At 43.1% G+C, this 19,896-nt stretch overlaps 1 protein-coding gene across 3 annotated transcripts in view; it reads right to left on the bottom strand.

Moving 5' to 3' along the window:
- The window catches only part of ASIC4 (acid sensing ion channel subunit family member 4), a 332,901-nt gene that overhangs the window by 17,508 nt on the left and 295,497 nt on the right, over window positions 1-19,896 (bottom strand). For 2 of the 3 annotated variants that reach the window (XM_089520482.1, XM_089520484.1), the window contains exons 2-7: window positions 9,837-9,981; window positions 8,262-8,389; window positions 4,305-4,464; window positions 1,840-1,896; window positions 636-789; window positions 345-436 (exon numbers count right to left, since the gene is read on the bottom strand). In XM_089520482.1, coding sequence (XP_089376608.1) covers window positions 345-436; window positions 636-789; window positions 1,840-1,896; window positions 4,305-4,464; window positions 8,262-8,389; window positions 9,837-9,981 — 736 coding nt within the window. Of the gene's footprint in view, window positions 1-344; window positions 437-635; window positions 790-1,839; window positions 1,897-4,304; window positions 4,465-8,261; window positions 8,390-9,836; window positions 9,982-12,829; window positions 13,436-19,896 lie in introns of those variants that run through there. The other variant, XM_089520483.1, reaches the window with a different exon arrangement.

Genomic DNA, 19,896 nt, shown 5'->3' with positions numbered 1-19,896 from the left:
CTCATTCTATAAAGCAGGGCTGAGAATGGTGCCGCTGCCCAGATGGCATCTTCCCTCACCATTTACTATATTGGCTGGGGCAGATGGGAACAGCAGTCCAACATCTGGAGGGCCACACATCAGCCCTGCTATAATGTCTTGGAGTTGGGTGTGGCATTGCTTCTCAGTCGGACCAATCAAATATTGAGCCAAGGCCATGACTTTCTCTGGATGAACGTGACAATTTGCCTGTAGTGTTTGTTGACTTTCCTGTATACTCATCTTCCTATCTCAAAGCTCACATTGCCTCCAGAATATTAGCCCTAGCACATGGATGGTATGAGACAAAGGGCTAGTTGACTCACCCAGAAGCCCTGCCAGGTTGTATGCCTTCTTCTGCTCAATCGATTCATAGTTTAGTGCCTCAAAGAAGATGTCCAACACCAAGAAATTCTCCCTGAGAACATTGGGAATGGTAAGAAGTGAGAAATATGGAGAGAAAGGATTTGTAGCCTGAGATTTCCTATATACTACCCCACTGTCTCTCACTGCGCCCATATTTTTAACAGTTTGCTGTCCCTCAACAGCCAAAGAGGTCCACCTACTGGCTCCAGATACAGGTGGGAGCATGACTTCATCAACAATGAACCACTCACCGGATGTAGGTCTCATTGCGGTTGTACTTGCGAGCCAGGTACCGGGCTGATCCCTTGTTGGGAATGCGCACCATAGAGATCTCTTTGCCGTAGCGTGTCATGTTGCAAGGTGTGGGACAGACACAACGTTCCTGGGAATCTTCCACAGCTGTATCTGTGAGTGTAATGGCATGTACAAGGCATGATAGAGATGCTCTGGAATCTCACCAGAGTACCACCAACCACCCATCCATAATATGGGAAAGAGAACCACAGTCTATGAGATAATCTCTTATGGTCTAATTCAGAAATAGATAACATAAAGGATGGAAGTAGCACCTCAGAGGTCTTCACTGTGGCCTACAATTCCATCCAATAAATCTGCAGCTCAGGCATTCACCACATGGGGAAATGGGGATTAAGGTGAGAAAGGTACATGGGGGCACACACAGTGGAGTGGGACTGAAGCAAGGTTACACCACCTCATCTGACTGTCACTAGGGGAGGCAGGGGGTACAATGAGACATCATCAGCATGTGGGGAGGGGACATTTGTTTTAAAGCATTTTTACTCTTTTAATCTGTCTTTTTAACCTGTATCGTAAATTGTTTAATATGTTTTTAGCCTTTTAAAATCATTTGAATTATTCGTAGTGTTTTAAATTACTCTTCTGAATGGTTTTATTGGACGCTGCCCTGAGATCTCTGGATAGAGGACACACATCCATACATTAATGCACTCTTTCTCATTCACAGTCATTCTCTCCCCCTCATTGTTCTCTCACATACACTCCCACTCTTTTCTTTTCTCTTGCCATATTCTCCAATCCATCCATTCACACACACCAATGCTGTCCTTCACACAGATACTCAGGTGTTGCTTTCCTAGCTGTTCAGCTGTTTTCTGATCAGCTGAGTAATAGGATGGCAGGTGGGTGAATGAGAAGTTCTGCATGTCATGCTGGGTAGCTTAGGTTCATGGCCCCAGTGGAGCAGGGTTTCCTTGTCCTGTGCCTTTCCTAGTGGGGTCCCAGTGGACTGACTGATGAGGCTTTGTAGGACAGAACTAACCTGTGAGCTGGAGGCTCCCTACTCTTGTCTGAATGCTAAATATTCCAAGTATTTAGCTGCTCTCACCAAAGTCCCAAGAGCTCCTCTTGGGTTTTACTAACTGGTTTTTCCAAGTCTGCTCCACTCTGGGGCACAATAGTTAGAGAAATACTTACCTAGTGTGTGGTCAGCACATTCAATGTAGACATTGGGTGAGCAGATGGTCTCATTACCTGACAGAGAATGAGCCAGTTAGTAAGTTACTTAATTATGTCCTCCTCACCCAAATTTGAGGGCATACTATGAGTGGGTGGCAGGAAGAGAAGAGGCTGCAATTGTTGGTGATTGGCTAGGATTACAGACAGAAAGTTTTTTCTTTTTTATGCTGCCTACTAAGGGCCTGTTGACAAAAGTGAATGGTGAGGGAATCCAGCTTCCTTGGGAATCATCAATCATGTTTCTGCTGGCCGGTAGGCAGTAATGTCATAAGAAAGGAAAATCCAAGACTTAAGGATTCCAAGTGGCAACATGGGTCAAATCTAAATATAGGCATGCTTAGGGCAGGCCCATTGATATAAGTAGGACATACAGTCTGCATAGATATTTGTCATGTTGACTTATGCAGGTTTGTAAGCTATATAGCACTAAGTGGGAATCACCCCAATGAGAAGAATGTCAAAAAGATTCCATTGGGTTCAGAGCTTGGGTCAACAGGAGTGCTCCCTCTGGACTGAGGGGTTGAGTGACCCAGCTCAGAAAGGCAATAACTTCCATAGGAGTAACAAAAACAACATAAAATCCTACTTTTGTCAATAAAATTCCAGTTCATCTGATGCAGGTAGAGATATATCTCAGTTAACAAAGTTGATGTATTTCTGGACATTACTTCTTAAATGGAAAATTTAGTACTGGAGGCAGAAATAACATAGAAAAAATAGGGATACGTTCCTACACCACAAATCCAGTTGACCATGTTTCAGCAAATGTTTTACAAAAGCCTAACAATATGCACATGTAAAATGAAGTCAACGTATCAGGCAGTCCTTGCATAAGTAAACAAAAACATTTCGAACATTCTACAGACCACTTGAAGGCTTCTTCCAAAATACATCCAGGGATGGCTTTTACAGCCTCCACTTTTCTTATAATTTCCATTTTGGTGACTAAACTTATAGATCTATGTGTTTGTTTTTCTAAAACATACTTTGGGGGAGTTGGTAAGACAAGCTCATTTGCTCTCTCCCTTTTCTCTCTGTTTTGCTACTGTTCATTCATGCTTAGTAATGGATTCTGGAGGCAGCTGTTTATATTGCCTGATGTAGGCAGGTAGACAGGCTTATAACAGGATCAACTAGACTAGAATCCTGTTCATACCCAGCTCAAGCTTTGTCTGTTGCATTGTTTACTGCAGATGTTCTGCTGCAATGCAACACCAGAAGTCTGCGTTTCTCCAGCCCTCCTTCACCATCTTCCCGGTGATGACACTACTTAAAAATTTCCAGCTAGGCAGAGTACAAGGAGGAGAAGTGGGCTGGGCTGTAAAATGCCTTTGAAAGTGGAGCTTCACTATCAGAGGTTTTGTTAACTGAGATATGGCTGTGGTGAGAAGCTCTGAGAAGGTTGTGGGGAAGATGAAGGCAGTCCAGAATGAACTAGAAGAGAAGACCTCCGATCCTATATATTTCAGGTTATGCTAGAGGAGGCAGAGCTCAGAAATGGCAGCAGTAGCACTAATTTGTTATTGTTAAATTGCCAACAAAATCTGATATGTTAACATTAAAATATTGGGTGGTTTTATTGGTTTTATTCACTGGTTGGCTCATTAAATGATTTTTAAAAATCATTTAAATCAATGAAAAATGGCCAGTAGTGAATTAAAGTAATGAGTGGGAAATGTATTGTCACCATTTAATAATCAAAATAATACATTTTATATTTGTTGCTGGAAATCTCAGTGACTAAGGGGTAACAAATTAACACTTCACCAATTATTTCCAAGCCCTGGAGGAGACACAGTGTCATTATTATTTTTCTAAGGTGCCCAAATGCCTGACTGTAGTCACTATGGAGACAAGGAAGGTCACGTGTCTGGAGCAAAGCTCTGAGCTCTGGGCAAGTAAAGTCATACTGACCTGGGGCTTGTGAAACAAAGGTATTTTTTCCAACTTTGATAAGGTACTTATCCTTAAAGACAGTGGACTCAACAGAGTATGAGGGTCAAAGACTAGGTAGGTGTAAAGAAACATCCTGCAACCTGGCACCCTCTAGATATATTGAACTGGAAAGGGATGATGTGTTATAGTGCAACACATCTGGAGGATGCTAGTTTAAATAAAGCTGGGATACAGAGTACAAAGGCTTGCTACCTTCAGAGCTGGCTTTGCTCTCGTGCCTTTCATATTAATATGACACAGAAACATTTATCAGATGAAGGTTTTCCCGGAAAATGAAAGTGTGATGGGAAAAATCTCATGGTTTTAATTGTTGAATGCAGACTGTTTCATTCAAGGATGGGGGAGAAGGAGAGTAATAGTGTAATGCACAAGGCAAAATGACTTTTTCTAGCTTATACACTAGGAAGCCCCAGTGTCAGAAGGCAACTGGAGGTGCATGGGGTTAAGGCAGGGAAAGGTCAACTCACCTGGCATATGCACCATGCGGCACTGGCAGTTCCGCACCACGGCTTCCTTCTCGCACTGCAGCCTGCAAGCAGCGATGCTGTAGCTCTCATAGCCAGGCAGTATCTGTTCCCCCTTCACACTGGCCCGGCAGCTCCCCCACGGCTGGGGCAGATACGTCAACTGCAGGAGAAGGGATGCAATGCAGGCTAAGTGCCAAGACAAACCAGTACCCTGGCCAACTGGAAAGCCAGGGAAACCTCTCCCAATGCAGCTCTGGGAAGAACATGGAAAAGTTCCTTTTTTTTTTTGGCCATGCTGCTTGGGGATTCTGGGGGTCAGAGACCAAACTGTGGCTTCCTAAAAGACTGTATTTTTCTGCAGCTTTGAGAATTTCAGGGGAGACCTTTGCTCAGTCCCAATATCCTGATAGGGAGGTTTAGTAGGAATGTAGAAAGTCTTCTCAGTGGCTTCTCTCAGTCCCAAGAGCTCCCTTCCTAGCTAGGATGGCCCTGCTCCTTGATGTTCTTTTGTCAGCAGGTTCCATTCAAGGACAGGGGCAGAAAGAGACAAAGGCCTGTTACAGACAGGCCAAAATAAAGCTGCTTCGAGTCACTTTGGAGGTATGGTATTTCAATGATGCATGTGTCCTAAGAGTCCAAAAGCCGCACCAAAGCCGTGCTCCAGTCCTAAGGACTGGAGTGCAGCTTTGGTGTGGCTTTTGGACTCTTAGGACTCATGCATCATTGAAATACCATACCTCCAAAGTTACTCGAAGCAGCTTTATTTTGGCCTGTCTGTAACAGGCCAAAGTGCTTGCCTTAAGAACACAGGACCTTTTTATTTCAACAGACTTTTTGGAACTGGTTATGAGGAAGGGGCTTTTGATAGTCTACTGTACTGTTTTTATTTACTTTTTTTGTCTTTTTAAAAGAAGTGTTTTGAATTTGTTCTTAATTCTCTGGATTGCTTCATTTTGTTCTAATTATAACTTTCTATATGTTTGGTTTTTACTAGCACATGAGTTTTTTTTTAAAACCTATATCTACACATACAGTGCAGTGGTTTCAGTGCTGGACTAGAACACGGGGAGACAAGGGTGCAAAGTTTCCTAACTTTGCCTGGGAAACCCACTGGGTGACCTTGGCAAAGTCACACTCTCTCAGCCTCAAAGGAAGGCAAAGGCAACCCCACTCATGAACAAATCATGCCAAGAAAACCATGTGGTAGGTGCACCTTAGGGTCACCATAAGTCAGGAATGACTTGAAGGTACATAACAATATTTTTTATATAATTTCTAATAGTTGCCAATTTGAGTAATTGACCTTGGGTTCCAGCTTTGTGGAAAAGGTGGGACATACTTAAACCCAAGAAGAAAAAGTAAAATTTTCCAAGCTCTGGCCCTTGACAAAGTCCATCTTTCAGTCTTTCCACTTCACCCTCCCTTTCCATACCCAACAAGCTCTGCTGTAAAGTAATCCTCATGGTGCCTGTTTGTCGCTACCATCAGTGTGAAAATTCAATCCTGTGCCTGAGGCATCATCTGTGAACTCCATATTAAGGCTGGAAAGAAATATAGTTACATCCACATCTTACCAATTTGCTTGACATTTCAGAGTCAAGTATGCACATTTTATTATACTCTCACTATGGATTTGTGAAATGAATCCGTGTTTTTGTTCTACCATGAAATAGGGTAGATCTTCATAGAGAGCCACCATGTAATGGCTAAACATCTGGGCTGTGGAAGCCTCTAGTTCAAATCTTATTAGCAACTGTGCCCTCTTTCAATAGCCACAGAACAGTCAATATTGTCATAACCTCAGTCAGAGCTTGAGAAAGTTACTTTTTTGGAACACATCTTCTAGAATTGTCCAGGACTCTGGGAGAAGTACTGTAATAATAATAATAATAATAATAATAATAATAATAATAATACAAAATAACTTTTCCAAGCTCTGACCACAGCACCTATTCCCTTCCCAAGATGCAATCTGAGGTTAATAATATTGATCCAACTCACAAGGCTGTTGTATAAGTGTTCATGTGATTATACATACAGTACCTTTAAAGTTAGTGTAATATAATGATCTGAGTGTTGGACTAGGACTCCAGGAGACTAGGGTTTGAATTCCTGCTCATACATGGGAACCCACTAGATGACTTTGTGCAAGTTACACTCTCTCAGTCTCAGAGGAAAGCAAAGACAAGCCCCCTCTAAACAAATTATGCCAAGAAAAATCTGTGATAGGGTTGCCTTAGTTGCCATAAGTCAGATATGACTTGGAAGGAACACAATAATAAAAAACCTTTAAAACATTCTTATCTATTATCTGGACCTTGAATGCTTGAAATATGCAATGTGAATCCTAAATATGAATAGTAAAAAAAGCCAAGGATTGGTTTGTACATATCTCTAAGATCAATACCTAACTCAAAAAACTACCTGCTGTGACCAATCACCTCCCCTTGCAGACGGTGACAGAATGCAAAGAAATGAACCTTCAAATAAAAAACATGTTGATTTTGTCCTTTTTTTTAAAGAAAATGGTGAATGTTTTTTCTTTCATTGTAATGCCATGGAGTTCTTTGAGCCTAGAAATGAAGCTTTTGATGAATAATCAGTGTTGCCACTCTGCTGGAGGGAAGGAGGATTGGTTCATTCGCATATGCCATTTCATTGATATGTATGAAAATGTTCAATTTGCCCACTGCCTGATGCTGATGCTGAGCTAAAATTAAAACAAAGCAAGGTGGCATTAGTGGGGTTTAATCTGAATGGGGTGGGAGGAGGGAAAGGAGGCACAAAATTGACACAGTTCAGTGCAATGAATGTAATGTCTGATCAAAGGATAAATTTTAGAAAATGGCATCTTGGATTAGATTTTTTTGCTCCCTGATTGAAATCACCATGCATAATTTACTCCAGTAGCAGGAATTGTTATTTTACCATCTCAGGCTTCTCCTCTGACCCCAATTGTCAGCAAAGAGGCAGTCAGTAAGACACCTCCTTGAGGGCCATTAATAATAACATCTTTGGTTCCCCCCCCCCCCTCTTAGAGCATATTTATACTCCAAAATTATATTGTTTTTATACAGTTTTAACCTTCAAGGCTTCCCCAAAGAATCCTGGGAACTGTAGTTTGGTGAAATTTTGACATTTCTTTTTCAGAGAAAAAGAATCACAATTGCTGGCTCTGGGGGGAGGGGAGGTATCACCATTAAAATAGTTTAATCCTGTAGTAAATATGCTTCTTTCAAAGGGGCTTTAAATACTAAAACAATCCCCTTAAAACATCTGCAAACATTTCAGTGCTTACACTGATGGTGCATTAGAGATAGTTTGAAAGCTGTGGAGTGGAGTGTATTGAACATCTCCACCCCCCAAAAAAGCTGTCAGCAAGGAAATTCCCCTACAACAAAGAAAGTTTTGATTAAAATATCCATGTGGGTCCATTGTATGATCCATTAAGTGGAATTCACTGTGGTGTCATACATCTGAGCTTATGCATGAAATTGGATGGGAGAGACTTCTTGATTGTTCAGTGAAATTCTCTGTGGAAGCAATCCTTCCCCTTCCTATTTAATCTGGTTGATATTCCAGGGATATCACATGTATGCTGTATTGGCATTTATGACTAGATACTTTAAGGATCTTTGAATAACATGTAACCAAAGACACTACAGAGGATCTCACCTTCAACAGCTGATAGGGTACTGTAGGACTATTTTATAAAAAGCAAAGGCATATCTCCCTGTGGAAACCAGGTGCTTTGGACACTGATTTCTGAAAGCTGCATCTGACATAGTCACTGGTACAGGATTTGAGGAGCTGTAGTCCTAATAATCTGGAGGGCCAGATTATTTCCATCCCTTTCCAGCATACACCTCTTACCACTGGTAGACATCTCTCCCCCATTTCCTGACTACCTTTTTCTATAGTTGGAGGTCCTCCCACATCCTCCTCCATGGCCCTTACCCGTTGTTCTTGGCAGGAGACAAACGTTTGGAAACCAGGAGAGACTCCAAACCCCAACTGGTGGATGTAAGGTGGCTCGTCCTGGCTGTGGATCTGTACCCGAATTCCAGCTTCAAATGATGTCTCATCTGCATTGGGAAGCAATGGTGTCATAGTCATGCTACACCTTAGCTGAATGAATCCATACCCAAGAAATACAATGGTTATAACATATTCATGCTCTCATTTACATTTATACATTGTGACACCTTCCAACCACTATGAAAGCAGCTCTGTTCCTGCCTTATTAAGGGGACCTATTAGTTCTCAAATATTAAAAGCATTAATAAAACATACTGTTCAATTATTCTTACATATTACAATATTTAAGATTACACATATACACCATTCAAGGCCATGGGGTTTTGGATCTTCCAACCATTTAATGTAAAAATTTTATATGTTTTTAATCTACATGCACTTTTACTTGTATTTCCATTTATCTTGTAAGCCATCTGGAGTCCTGTTTTGGAAGAAAGGCAGGGTAAAAATAAAGCAATACAATACACAACATATTTTGATGTGTTTGAAGTGATGGTATGTACAAACTGGTGATAGATATTGTAACTATAATTGGATGGCATTCTGTGTTTCAGTTATGGATGCATAGCCTAGACTAGTTAGTGTTACTGATCTCTGCCTGCCCCATATTTAGTAAGACTACACAGTCTTATGTAAGACTATGCAAATGCTCCCCAGCCCACCTTAATAGTCAGTAGTCATATTCGGCAATGGAAGTCTGTTCAGCTGCAGATTGAGGTGCAAGGAAGAGAATGTTTCCAGCTTCCTCCAACCAGTGAGTAAGGTTGCTACAATCAGAAGAAGGACCCATGTTGTAATTCCTGTTTGCAGTCTTTCTCGCTGATGGGAGGAGACAGGAAATATCTTCCTCTTTGCTCTGATCATCAGCTAAATAGAACTCTCTCACTCAGTTCAGCTGGGCTGGGGAAGGTTGGGCCTGGAGACATTACATGTATACAGTCCTCCCTCCATTCTCATGGACTTGGGATCTGCACCCCTCAATTATCCATAGGGAGGTTGAAAGAAAGGGAGTTAAAATGGGGTGAGCTCCTGTGGAACCGCGCCTCCGTCCAGGCCAATAGGGCTTGAATATGCATGGGTTTTTTTTCATTTTCGTGTGGGGGCGTCCAAAACGAATCCCCCACAAAAAAAGAGGGGTGACTGTATAACCAAGTGGCCAATGTTGAATAGCCCCAGCCATTTTTAAAAACCTATCATAGTAACTGAAAAGCTTGGGGAGAGAGAGATATGGCTATTGCTGTTGAGTCATTGTCTTCAGTGTAAGAATAGGGTGTATTGCTTTTGCTGTTAATTATATATTCTGCTCATCTTTAGTTAACTATGAGTTTACCAGAGGTAGCCATCCAGCTATCAGTCCATTTGCTTTACAGTCTAGACAATTATATAGCAAGGGAATTGGGGTAGGATGTTTAAAGACATGAATGAGAGCTCCTGAAATAATGACTCCAGAACACCCTCCTTTGGGCTTCCACCCAGTGCCACTCCAGTTCTTACTGGTCTCTCTCCAGATTGGCAGATACTCCTCCTGCTGGATGTCCAACATGATTTCCAACCCACTGCCCATTCCACTCTGGCGAGTCACCCGTGGTTTGTTTCGGTCACCGTTGAATGTGTAGCATTTCCCATAGCGTGTGTAGACCTGTGGAGACAGGGCATATTAGAGGGAATTATCATGCCAAAACCTCAACAAGTAATCTTCATGCCAATGTTGATGGAAGGAGTAGGAAGCCTGCCCACTCCTCTCTGCTGGCTTTCTGGCTTGAAATTGGAATAATCATCCCTGTTATTCTGGCTCTTGGCTCATCCATCAGCCCGACAACATATCTCTTTGGCCATTCCTTATGGCTAGCAAAGTTTACACCAGTGATGAAGAACTTTTGCCCCTCTAGGTGTTTTGTCCTATAATAACTCCTATCAGCTCCACCCAGCATGGCCAATTAAGGTGCTGTGTGAACTGCTGCTCAAAACATTTGGTGATACAAAGGTTCCTCACCCAACCTGTGCATCAGTTGCTGAAAAATGAAAAATGAGGGGTGCTGTTGAACTTGCATCCTGCTGGAAGACTTCCCAAAAGGCAATTAGTGTTCCAGATGCTTGACTAGATGGGTTTTTCCTCTTATCCAGCAGGGCTCTTCCTGTGTTCTTATACAATCCACCAGGTGGTCCCACCAGCTACTTCAATCATATCAAGGGATAGGCCACCTCAGTACAGTAGAGATGGGTATAAAAACCCTGCATCAAGTCAGATAGGAGCAAGACTGTGAGAAGGTGATAGATTTAGCTGAGAAGGTGCTTGCATTTCTCACAGAGTCAAATTACATGCCTGGCTGCTAGGATTCCCAGGGGTATCTGTCTGGGCAATGTGAGAAAGGCAATGCTGGAGTAGCTGGGCTTTCTATTGGAACCAGCAAAAATTCTCTCATGATTTTACATCATATGCCATGTTCCATGAAATCTGAGACATTTCAAATGTATGGAGAAAAGCTATCAGATCCTTAGAAATCAGAGAGTGGTGGATAGAGGGACACAGATATGAGAAAAATACCCCAATCTACCAAATCACTTTAACACAGGTCAAGGGTGGAATGGACATTAACAAGACAAATCCAGGAGGTGGTCTGCATTGCAGGATGTCTTTACTGAAGTGAAGACATCAACCCACATCCAGAGCCCTGAAGAAATACAGCTGCCTCGCCACAACCACTCTGAAACTACTTCTCTATCTGTGTTCACTAGATACACACAATACTCTGACCAACGCTATTCAGGCACCTTAAAATCACATACAACTTATAGTGTATATCAAAATGAACAAGTAGATTATTAAGGGAGAAATCAGATACAGTCAGAATGTTGTTGAGGCACTAAGGAAGAAGCCATATTGACTGCTAAGAAAACAAAACTAAAGTGGATGCTTTTTCAACAGTTTTTGAAAACCAAACACAATTCTCTTACTAGTGTCCAGATCCAACTTTAGATTTCATACAAGCCCAATCCACTGCAGTGGGACACATTATTTCTAGATGAAAAACATCAACAATCCTCAATCCCCTCTAAACTGTTTGTTTTCTTCTCTCAAACCTTGCAGTCCTCCCCTTCCTCCCACATCCCTCTCGTTCTGGATTGTTCCATTAGTTCTTCCATGAGCCTTCTCTGCTATGAAGTTCCATCAGTTAAACCCCCCTTCAAAGCAAATATGTGTGAAGGAGGGCATCAAATTATCAGGGAGTGCTACCCCATCCCTGCGGCGATTTCCAGATGCCCATAGGTTGGTGGGTCCAGTCCAAGGGATTTTGCTGCCTGAGGCAGATGAACATCACATCCCCAGTCAACTACACAGTGCTCTAAATTCATCAGCATATTTTGGTACTTGAAAAAGGCAATCCCACAAATGCCTTCCTTGCATGTTGCTTTGGACATTGTGCTGAAGAAATCAACATACCTCAGTGTCCTAATCACATGGAAGTCAATGCATGAACAGTTTTTCACATGCAGGTTTTTAAATCTAGCCCCACTCTTCATTAGTGAATTTCACCCCATACAATTGTCACAATCCTGTTAGATCATTACCAAGGGGCTCAGGGTAGCAAATGACCCCATAGCAACAGTGAGCTTGAGGCTATGTTTGTTCTGCAACTCAGTTGCCGAAACTTGAAACCAATAGTCTGAGGATCAAGGAGAGCTAGTAATCAGGAATGTCATCTCTCTACAACAGACAAGGGCGCTTGAACTCAGAGACCTCTGAAGTGTCAAAGGAAAGGTCAAAGGGCAGGTCAGTGCACAGCTTAGAAAACTTCTGGAATTCAGCTCCTAGAATCCTCCAGCGAACATGGCCACTGGTTATAGTGGCTTAAAGATCCTGAGAGTTCTAGACTGAAATGTGAATTTTCCAAGCTCTGGGTCAAGGAGAACACCAGCTTTTCTGGATATGTTCTGCTACCACCTTCTAGGGTGGTGTCTGTTTCTTGAGTATGTACTTTTAGGGCACTTTAATTTTGCAGTAATTAATTAATACTGAATGATAATCCACACTCCATCGCAAGTCAAGGTACTGCTAATATCAATGTGAATCAAGAGGGTACTCAAAAGCTACAATACAATATCCCCTGAGTGTAGAGAAAATACCTGCACATGGAGATAAGATACACCAGCATCACACAATCCCTATGTAGAATAGCAACATTGTACAGTGCACAATGGACAACACTGCTATATATGCAATTCTGCTTCTGCTGCTATCAGAAGACTACATCTTTTGTGCTGTAACAAATAATTTGCCCCACATGTATAGTATGACTTACAGATACTTATGTCAGGATGCCACTAACAGGTGGCTAACACATGCACTGCACCACTTACAGGTGGCTAACACACATGCAAATTACAGCTTCAAGGACTGAATTGTTCTCCCATAGCCTGATGCTGAGTCTATTACATCATCTTATCCCCTCCATCCCCAAACTAGGAGTAGAATGGAAGCCACTCACAGGGGTGAAGTCTTGGGGCCCACAAGGTTTGCCCTGGAAGTGACACTCCAACAGCATGTCCTCAATCTGATGGCCCAGGCGATGGAAGAAGCTCTCCATCATGTGCGGAGAGAGGCGGGGTGGCAGGAATCGTGAGTAGTTGGCCAGGTGGATAAGCCAGGGGCGTTGCTCTTCTGGCAGCTCTTCTAGGACATTGGGGAGAATGGAGTGGTTCTTGTAGGTCAGCCCCAGCCAGTGTCCTACAGAGTACAGATCAGGCCTTGTGAGCTGGAGGAAGCGGACTGGGTTGTGGTTGCAGAAGGTGACAGCAGGGAACCTCATCCTTGGGTCCCAAAGCATGTGGGCTCTGGTGTGCACTGGTTTGGAGCGCAGGTACTGCATCCGGTTGGTTGACCATGTGCACAGCAGCCCTACGGATGCCAAGAAGGCCCCGCTCCAGAGGAGGCGCTGGGCCCATGACTGCTGGTGGGAGCCCATGTAGTGCAGTCCATGAAGCTTGGTCATGCGCAGGAAGCGAGAGGTCACCTGTGCCAGGGAGCCATCCAAGTGGGGCACAGGACGAGACCTGTCTGGACAGCAGGACAGGGGCATCTTCACAACCACAGAGACCCCCAGTTCAACAGATGTTGCAGCACAGCCCTGAGGAAAAGTGTCCTAGCTCTTCCCTGGGGCTCCACCCAAGGGAAAATGAGATTCTCATCTGCAATGTTTTGCTTTCTGCAGGGAGCCCACAGTCCCCTCCACCACAGTGTGCCAATTGTGTCACTTGCCTCTAGCTGCTCTGTGATAAGCAAAGGGAGGGGCATACCTTCCCCACATCAACACCTTCCCTTTCCAGTAATCCTTCAAACATCCTTTGGCCACGTCAGGTGAGAGGGCTAAAGGGGAGAAGGCAGCTGCACAATTGGTCCCCTGTGCCGTTGCCCATTCAAAGAGAATGACCTTGTCATCTGGGTTCCACACTCAACAATGAAATTCCTAGTCAAAAGAGTCCCTTTGCCCTGTTAGGTTAAACTGACCTATGGGCTCGGTTTAAAATGACTAGGTTTATGTACAAAAATCATCCCTTTTGTTTGCTCCTAAGAATTCTTATAGTGTGGTTTTAAAGACAAACAAAAACAAACAAACAAACTTTATATGACTAAGCTCAATGTGATGTATCCCTTATCCTCCCTCAGTATCTATCTCCACTCATTCTCCTTTTATTTAGGGCCCAGCATATCCCCAAATTCACTTTTCATTTGCCCACCCACACTCAAATCCTGAGCACCAGCATCATAGCCAGCAGCATCATTTAATCAATATTGCCTCCAACATACAGGGTTGAAGAGTGGGGAGATGTTTACAATGTTCAAAGGGAAGCACTGTCAGTTCACTGCACACATCACACATACCATGACAGTTCTAAAAACCTTGTTTGTTAGTGTTAGGGAGTGGCAACAGTTTAACAGGGTGTTCCCTCTACCTGCCAGTCCACAGCATCAGACACAGCAAAATACTGAGTTCTCAACACTCTTGGATAAGCTTTAGGAGCCTAAAATGCCTGCCGCTGTCCACTCAGCTTCATAGCCCAGGAGTGGACACTGGTAGTGCAGTTCAGAGAAACAGCAGCTTGTACAATCTTCACATGACTGCTACAGAACACTATGCTCTGTGGCCTTGATGTGCATTGTGTCATATTGGCATCAAAATAAAACTAATGCTTCATTTTGGCATTATTGTCACAGTAGTCCCTCTGTGGTATCATGGTTTGGCAAGAAATATTGCATCCTGGGATTGCCATCATTGAGTACTCATACTGTATTAGTATTATAGTAATGATGAAATAGTATAATTATGAAATGAGTTATAGTCCATAAAAGCTTATGCTATAAACAAATGTACAGTTGGCCCTCCACATTTGTAGCTTTGACACTTGCAGTTTTGATTATTGGAGAGGTCATGGCTGCCTGTGTGTGCATTCCTCCTCCTGAGGTTTTGCCCCTCATGGAAAAAAGCCCAGAGAGAAGAAGCAGCCAGGAAGGGTGCGTGTGCCAATCCTGCCTCTATCCTGGTGGGATAGCTGTCTTCCCCAGGCAGCTTTCCCACCAGGAAAGGCATGGGAAGGGATCGATCCTCCTCCCCCTTTTCCCGGTGGGAAGGGTGGGAATCAAAGGGACGGAAGCTCAGGGGAAGAAGAGGAGCATATGCACTTGCTTTTCTTTCCCTGTCCACCCATCCCTTTAACTGACTTATGCATTTGGGGGTGGGTTATTTACAGTTTTTCCACATTTGCAGGGGTTTTGTTCCCCTAACTCCCAGGGAATGTGGAGGGCCGACTGTACATAATAGTACCACTGTATTCTGCTTTGGTCAGGCCCCACCTGATATATTGTGTCCAGTTCTGGGCACCACAATTCAAAAAGGACATTGAGAAACTGGAGCGTATCCAAAGGAGGGCGACTAAAATGGTGAAGGGTCTGGAAACTATGCCCTATGAGGAAAGACTTAGGGAGTTGGGGATGTTTAGCCTGGGGAAGAGAAGGTTAAGAGGTGATATGATAGCCCTGTTTAAATACTTGAAAGGGTGTCATATTGAGGAGGGAACAAGCTTGTTTTCTGCTGCTCCAGAGAACAGGACCAGGAACAATGGATGCAAGCTGCAGGAAAAGAGATTCCACCTCAACATTAGGAGGAACTTCCTGACAGTAAGGGCTGTTCGACAGTGGAACAAACTCCCTTGGAGTGTAGTGGAGTCTCCTTCTTGGGAGTCTTTAAGTAGAGCCTGGATGGCCATCTGTTGGGGATGCTTTGATTTGGATTTCCTGCATGGCAGGGGGTTGGACTGGATGACCCTTGTGGTCTCTTCCAACTCTACGATACTATGATTCTATGATTCTATATTACACATACCCACAGAAACGCATACACATATTAAAAATATAATGGCTTTCTGCTTTCTACCAAAAATGTGATGGGGGACAGTTCTGAACTTACAGGGAATCATTTAAAAAAAAAAAAAAAACCTCTCCCTTCACCATAGCCCCACAGCTCTGTGGAGTTTGGGAGACAGCCCCAATTTCAATCCCAGCTGTTTGAAATTCCACTTTCATTTCAAATAGCTGGGAACAGAATCCCCACATCAGCAATACTGTTCTCAGGAGCTGAGCTTGAGAAATTGACTCCTGAACTACAACTCGCACAATCCCTAGGCTGGGAATTCTGGGAGTTGTAGTTCAAAAGGGCACTTTTACATGCTCTGCTCTGGCATATGTCCTGTCTGGCAGGGGATAGGTTTCTCATTTGAGGTTAGCAATGACTCAGGCAGGAAGAATTTTCATGGGAGCCATTTGTTCACTACATTATCTTCACGAACACTCCCATCCACCTGGCAGTGATATTCATTAGCAACTTGCTCAAAGGCCTGATATGCACAATCCCACATGGACTGTGGGAGGGAGATCTCCAGGGCTCTATTCACTCATTTAGACAGTGTGTTGAGTCAATACGGGAAGAGGGGAAGGTGCTAGCAATTCCCTTTCTGACTCCAGTTGCTCACGTGAAGAGTAATGAGCATGAACAGGAGACCTTCCCTTACACGTGGGCATTCTCCATGGTCTCCACCCCATCCAAGCACAGCTCCAATTGGCAGTGCATTCTGCAAAGAGTCCTTTATTGCAGTGCTTGGGACTCTGAGCCATGCTCTCTTCATGCACCTCCCACCTCTTCTTTCTCTTCTATTGAAGTAACAATTTCTTCCCATAAGAGGCCTTTCCCCACACCAGGGTCTTGGGAGCACCCAAAAGATGGGAGATGGACCTGGGCAACTGCTGGATTTTAGATTTTCAGAAAGAGAATCAGCAAGTGGCCAGAATCCTATATGGAAATTATATCTTTGTAAATAAGTGGATTTACATATATGGAAATTAGAATTGGGCAATTTCATAATGTCCATATTCAGTAGAGAACTGCTGTAGTAGAGAGCTGGCACTGATATACAATGCATAGTGATGTGAATTATGAATTGCTGTGGATTGCATACTAATATGAATTGGGCGCACTTGCCATTGTCCCAATATACCTCTTTAGAATTCACTGACAAGGTTTCTTAGTGCATCTGCTACTTAGCTAAGTATACATAAAGTTATGTAAAGTAAAAGGTGATACAGGATTCTGACACCACATTGGGTCAGGATAATATAAATATCTTCAGGCAGAGTTATGGATTATCAATGTAGCACAACATATGTGGATCAATGGTCAGTGTGCATAGCTGACAATACCTTCTGCAACTGCAGCATGCAAAAGCTGTACACAGAAGCAACCATTGTAGATTACCCTTCCCCCAAAATTGTAGCACAATATACACTAGACTATGTCACCAACAGGATGCTGGCAATTGTATGTCTGTTTGTTCCAGCATTCCTAGATGTAGCATGAAACTGTTAATACCATGGAGAGCCTAATGCAGCACCTAGGAAATCCAACCCACTAGTTTAAATCTGTAACCAATACTGACTTTATGGTTTCAGCATCATGCCAACATATTTCTTCCATCCAAGTACTTTGCCTAGAACAAAACAAAACAATTAGAGGAACAATTCTGGGCAATTTAAAAGCTTGCGTGTTTTGTTGTAACATTTTGTTGTTGTTGTTGTGACAGTGGCATTCTTCTTCTCTACACAGTCTTGAGTGGAAAAATTTGGGTGTAGGAGTGCAGGTTTGTTCTCCTTTCTACTCTTGTTTGAACTCACCATATCTAGCTTCCAATAACACAGACTCAAACTGCCATGTCCATCCATGAGAGTACCTTAGCACATATCCTCTTCAATTGTTAACTGTGTGAAGGCCATCCACCCGTACAAAGGTAAAGTCAGACCACAAGCTGTATCCCAACTCACTTTCTGTGAAATGAGACCAGGGAGTAGTCTTTTGCTTCAAAACTGGAGTGGGGGGGGGGGGGCAAATCAAGTTTGTTTAGGAAACAAAATATTTAAATATTAAAAAAATATCAAAGCTAAGCCGGCTAGAGTTTTTTTTTTTTTAATCTGCAGAGTAACAGAAGTGTGTCCTAGTGTGGCAATGGAGCTTATCCCACGAATAAATAAGCCGGTTTACCTCTTTTGGCTTCAATTCAGGACCTGGGATGCCTCTGGATGTTATCATACCTAAATTGGCACCTATCTACATGGGATACTGCCACCTGGATGCATCCTGGGTCAATGCCTCGTTCAGCCAGCCAATTTTTGAAGTCGGAAACTCCCCGACTTTGAAAAAGTACTGGCTGAGCAAGGCTTCGACCTGGGATACATGCAGGCAGTGGCATCCCGTGTAGATAGGTGCCGATTTTGGTATGATAACATCCACAGGCATCCTGGATCCTGAACTGAAGCTGGAAGAGGTAAGCCAGCTTATTTATTCATGGGATAAGCTCCGCTTCTCTGAAACTAAAACTAACAGAAATAACAAGACAAGTAGCTCGCAACTGATTATTGAATCTACATATGTATGGGGAAGTGACATCCTAACTATGAGCTTAGGAATAGTTCAGGTAAAAGAAGAAAGGTTTAGGTCTCACCAACTTTCTGATGTGGGAGGGAGATGATGGTGACCAAAAAGACTAATCTCTTGTTTGGGAGTAACTTCCTAAAAGGAAGTGACCTGAATCAAATGGTTTGTTTATTGGGTTACAAAACGTATTTATTACCATGGCATTCAATCTTAGTACCCAACAATTGGGAGGCTTTAAATGAGGAAAGATAGCAGAGTTTGTCATGCAGGAAAAACTAGCTTTCTAAAAATCCCACTTGCTGTAAACAGCAAAAAGGGAGGGAAGAGAGAATGCTGGAATTTTCCCAACAAAAATGTGTTAGCTCAACCCTCTCAGTTCTGGAGAAAGGGAACCCTTCTTCTTTGAAAGGGATGAAACACGGGAAGCCTCATATTGCTTGTTCCTGCCACGACTGGCTATATAGACTCCACTCATAAACATGGTGTCCCCTTCCCTAACTGAGAGGACTGGCCTAACATAATTTGCATCCTACCCTCACTGACACTCCTCCTCCCCCAAAATCATTCCATGTATAGAAACAGACTGGGCTGGTATTAACTTTTAATTCACTACTGTAGATAGGACAGTATTCGTCACTCCACATGAAAGACGCAAGAAAGCATGGGAGACACAAAGAGCACATCTGGAAAAACACAGTCCTGTTCCCCAGCACCTTTCTCCTATTTCCTCTCCTTCAAAGTTTCTACTCAAGGTGGGTACCTCACTCTTAGAAAGGAGAAGTCCAACAGTGACAGGACCTTGGAATACTCTGTCTTGTGGCTGTTAGGAGCTTCTCATATGATTTTTTAAAAAAATGAAAATCATCTCTGTGCCACAGGAATGCCAAAAACTCATCATTTCTGCCCATGCTAACAGGGGTGAGGTCATTAACTCGATGTGGACCACCTCATCAAGGTGATGGTAGTACCAACTTAGAGGGCATGTTTGGGCCTAATGTGGATGATAGAGTGCCAGGAAATCAGAACCACGTCCCTTGTTACAGCCTCTTCATACACCTGTTTGCTGATGCTGTTCTCTGTTCCTCCCCTCCTTCCCCCTCCTGTCACCTCGAAGCGCTTCCTGTCTGTTGCTGTTGTTCCTGTCACTCCCGGAGGCTCTCAAGTGGCTGCCTGCCAGCTTGCCCCTGTCTAGCTTGCAGGTTGCCTAACGAGCCCTTCCTGATTACACACTCCACTCATTACCGCCCTAATTCTGCATCACAATTAATTGTGGTAATTAATAAATATTGATTACAGCCAACAATTAGAGCTGATCTCCCTCAGTAATTAAGCATTGCAGAAGCACCAGCCTCCTCTGTTGCTGACCTTCCTTTCTCCTTCAAGACTGTGGGAGGGAGGAGTCCTATGCCACCCCACAAATTCAGAGGGCAATGGGGTGCCAAGGTATAAATAAAACTTTATAAATAAGGCTTCAACCCTTAACAAAATGGTATTAGCTCATATTTCATATTTTGCATATGGTTTATTTATTTTTTAAAAAAATTGTAGGCCAGATGATTACTTTGAAAAACTGATCT

Source organism: Sceloporus occidentalis, unplaced genomic scaffold, assembly GCF_023333645.1.
Source record: "Sceloporus occidentalis isolate IW3139 unplaced genomic scaffold, rSceOcc1.0.p SCAF_4, whole genome shotgun sequence".
In the NCBI taxonomy this organism is placed as follows: Eukaryota; Metazoa; Chordata; class Lepidosauria; order Squamata; family Phrynosomatidae; genus Sceloporus; species Sceloporus occidentalis.
Note: the sequence above shows the minus strand (reverse complement) of the source record. Positions and strands in the feature narration are given on the sequence as shown.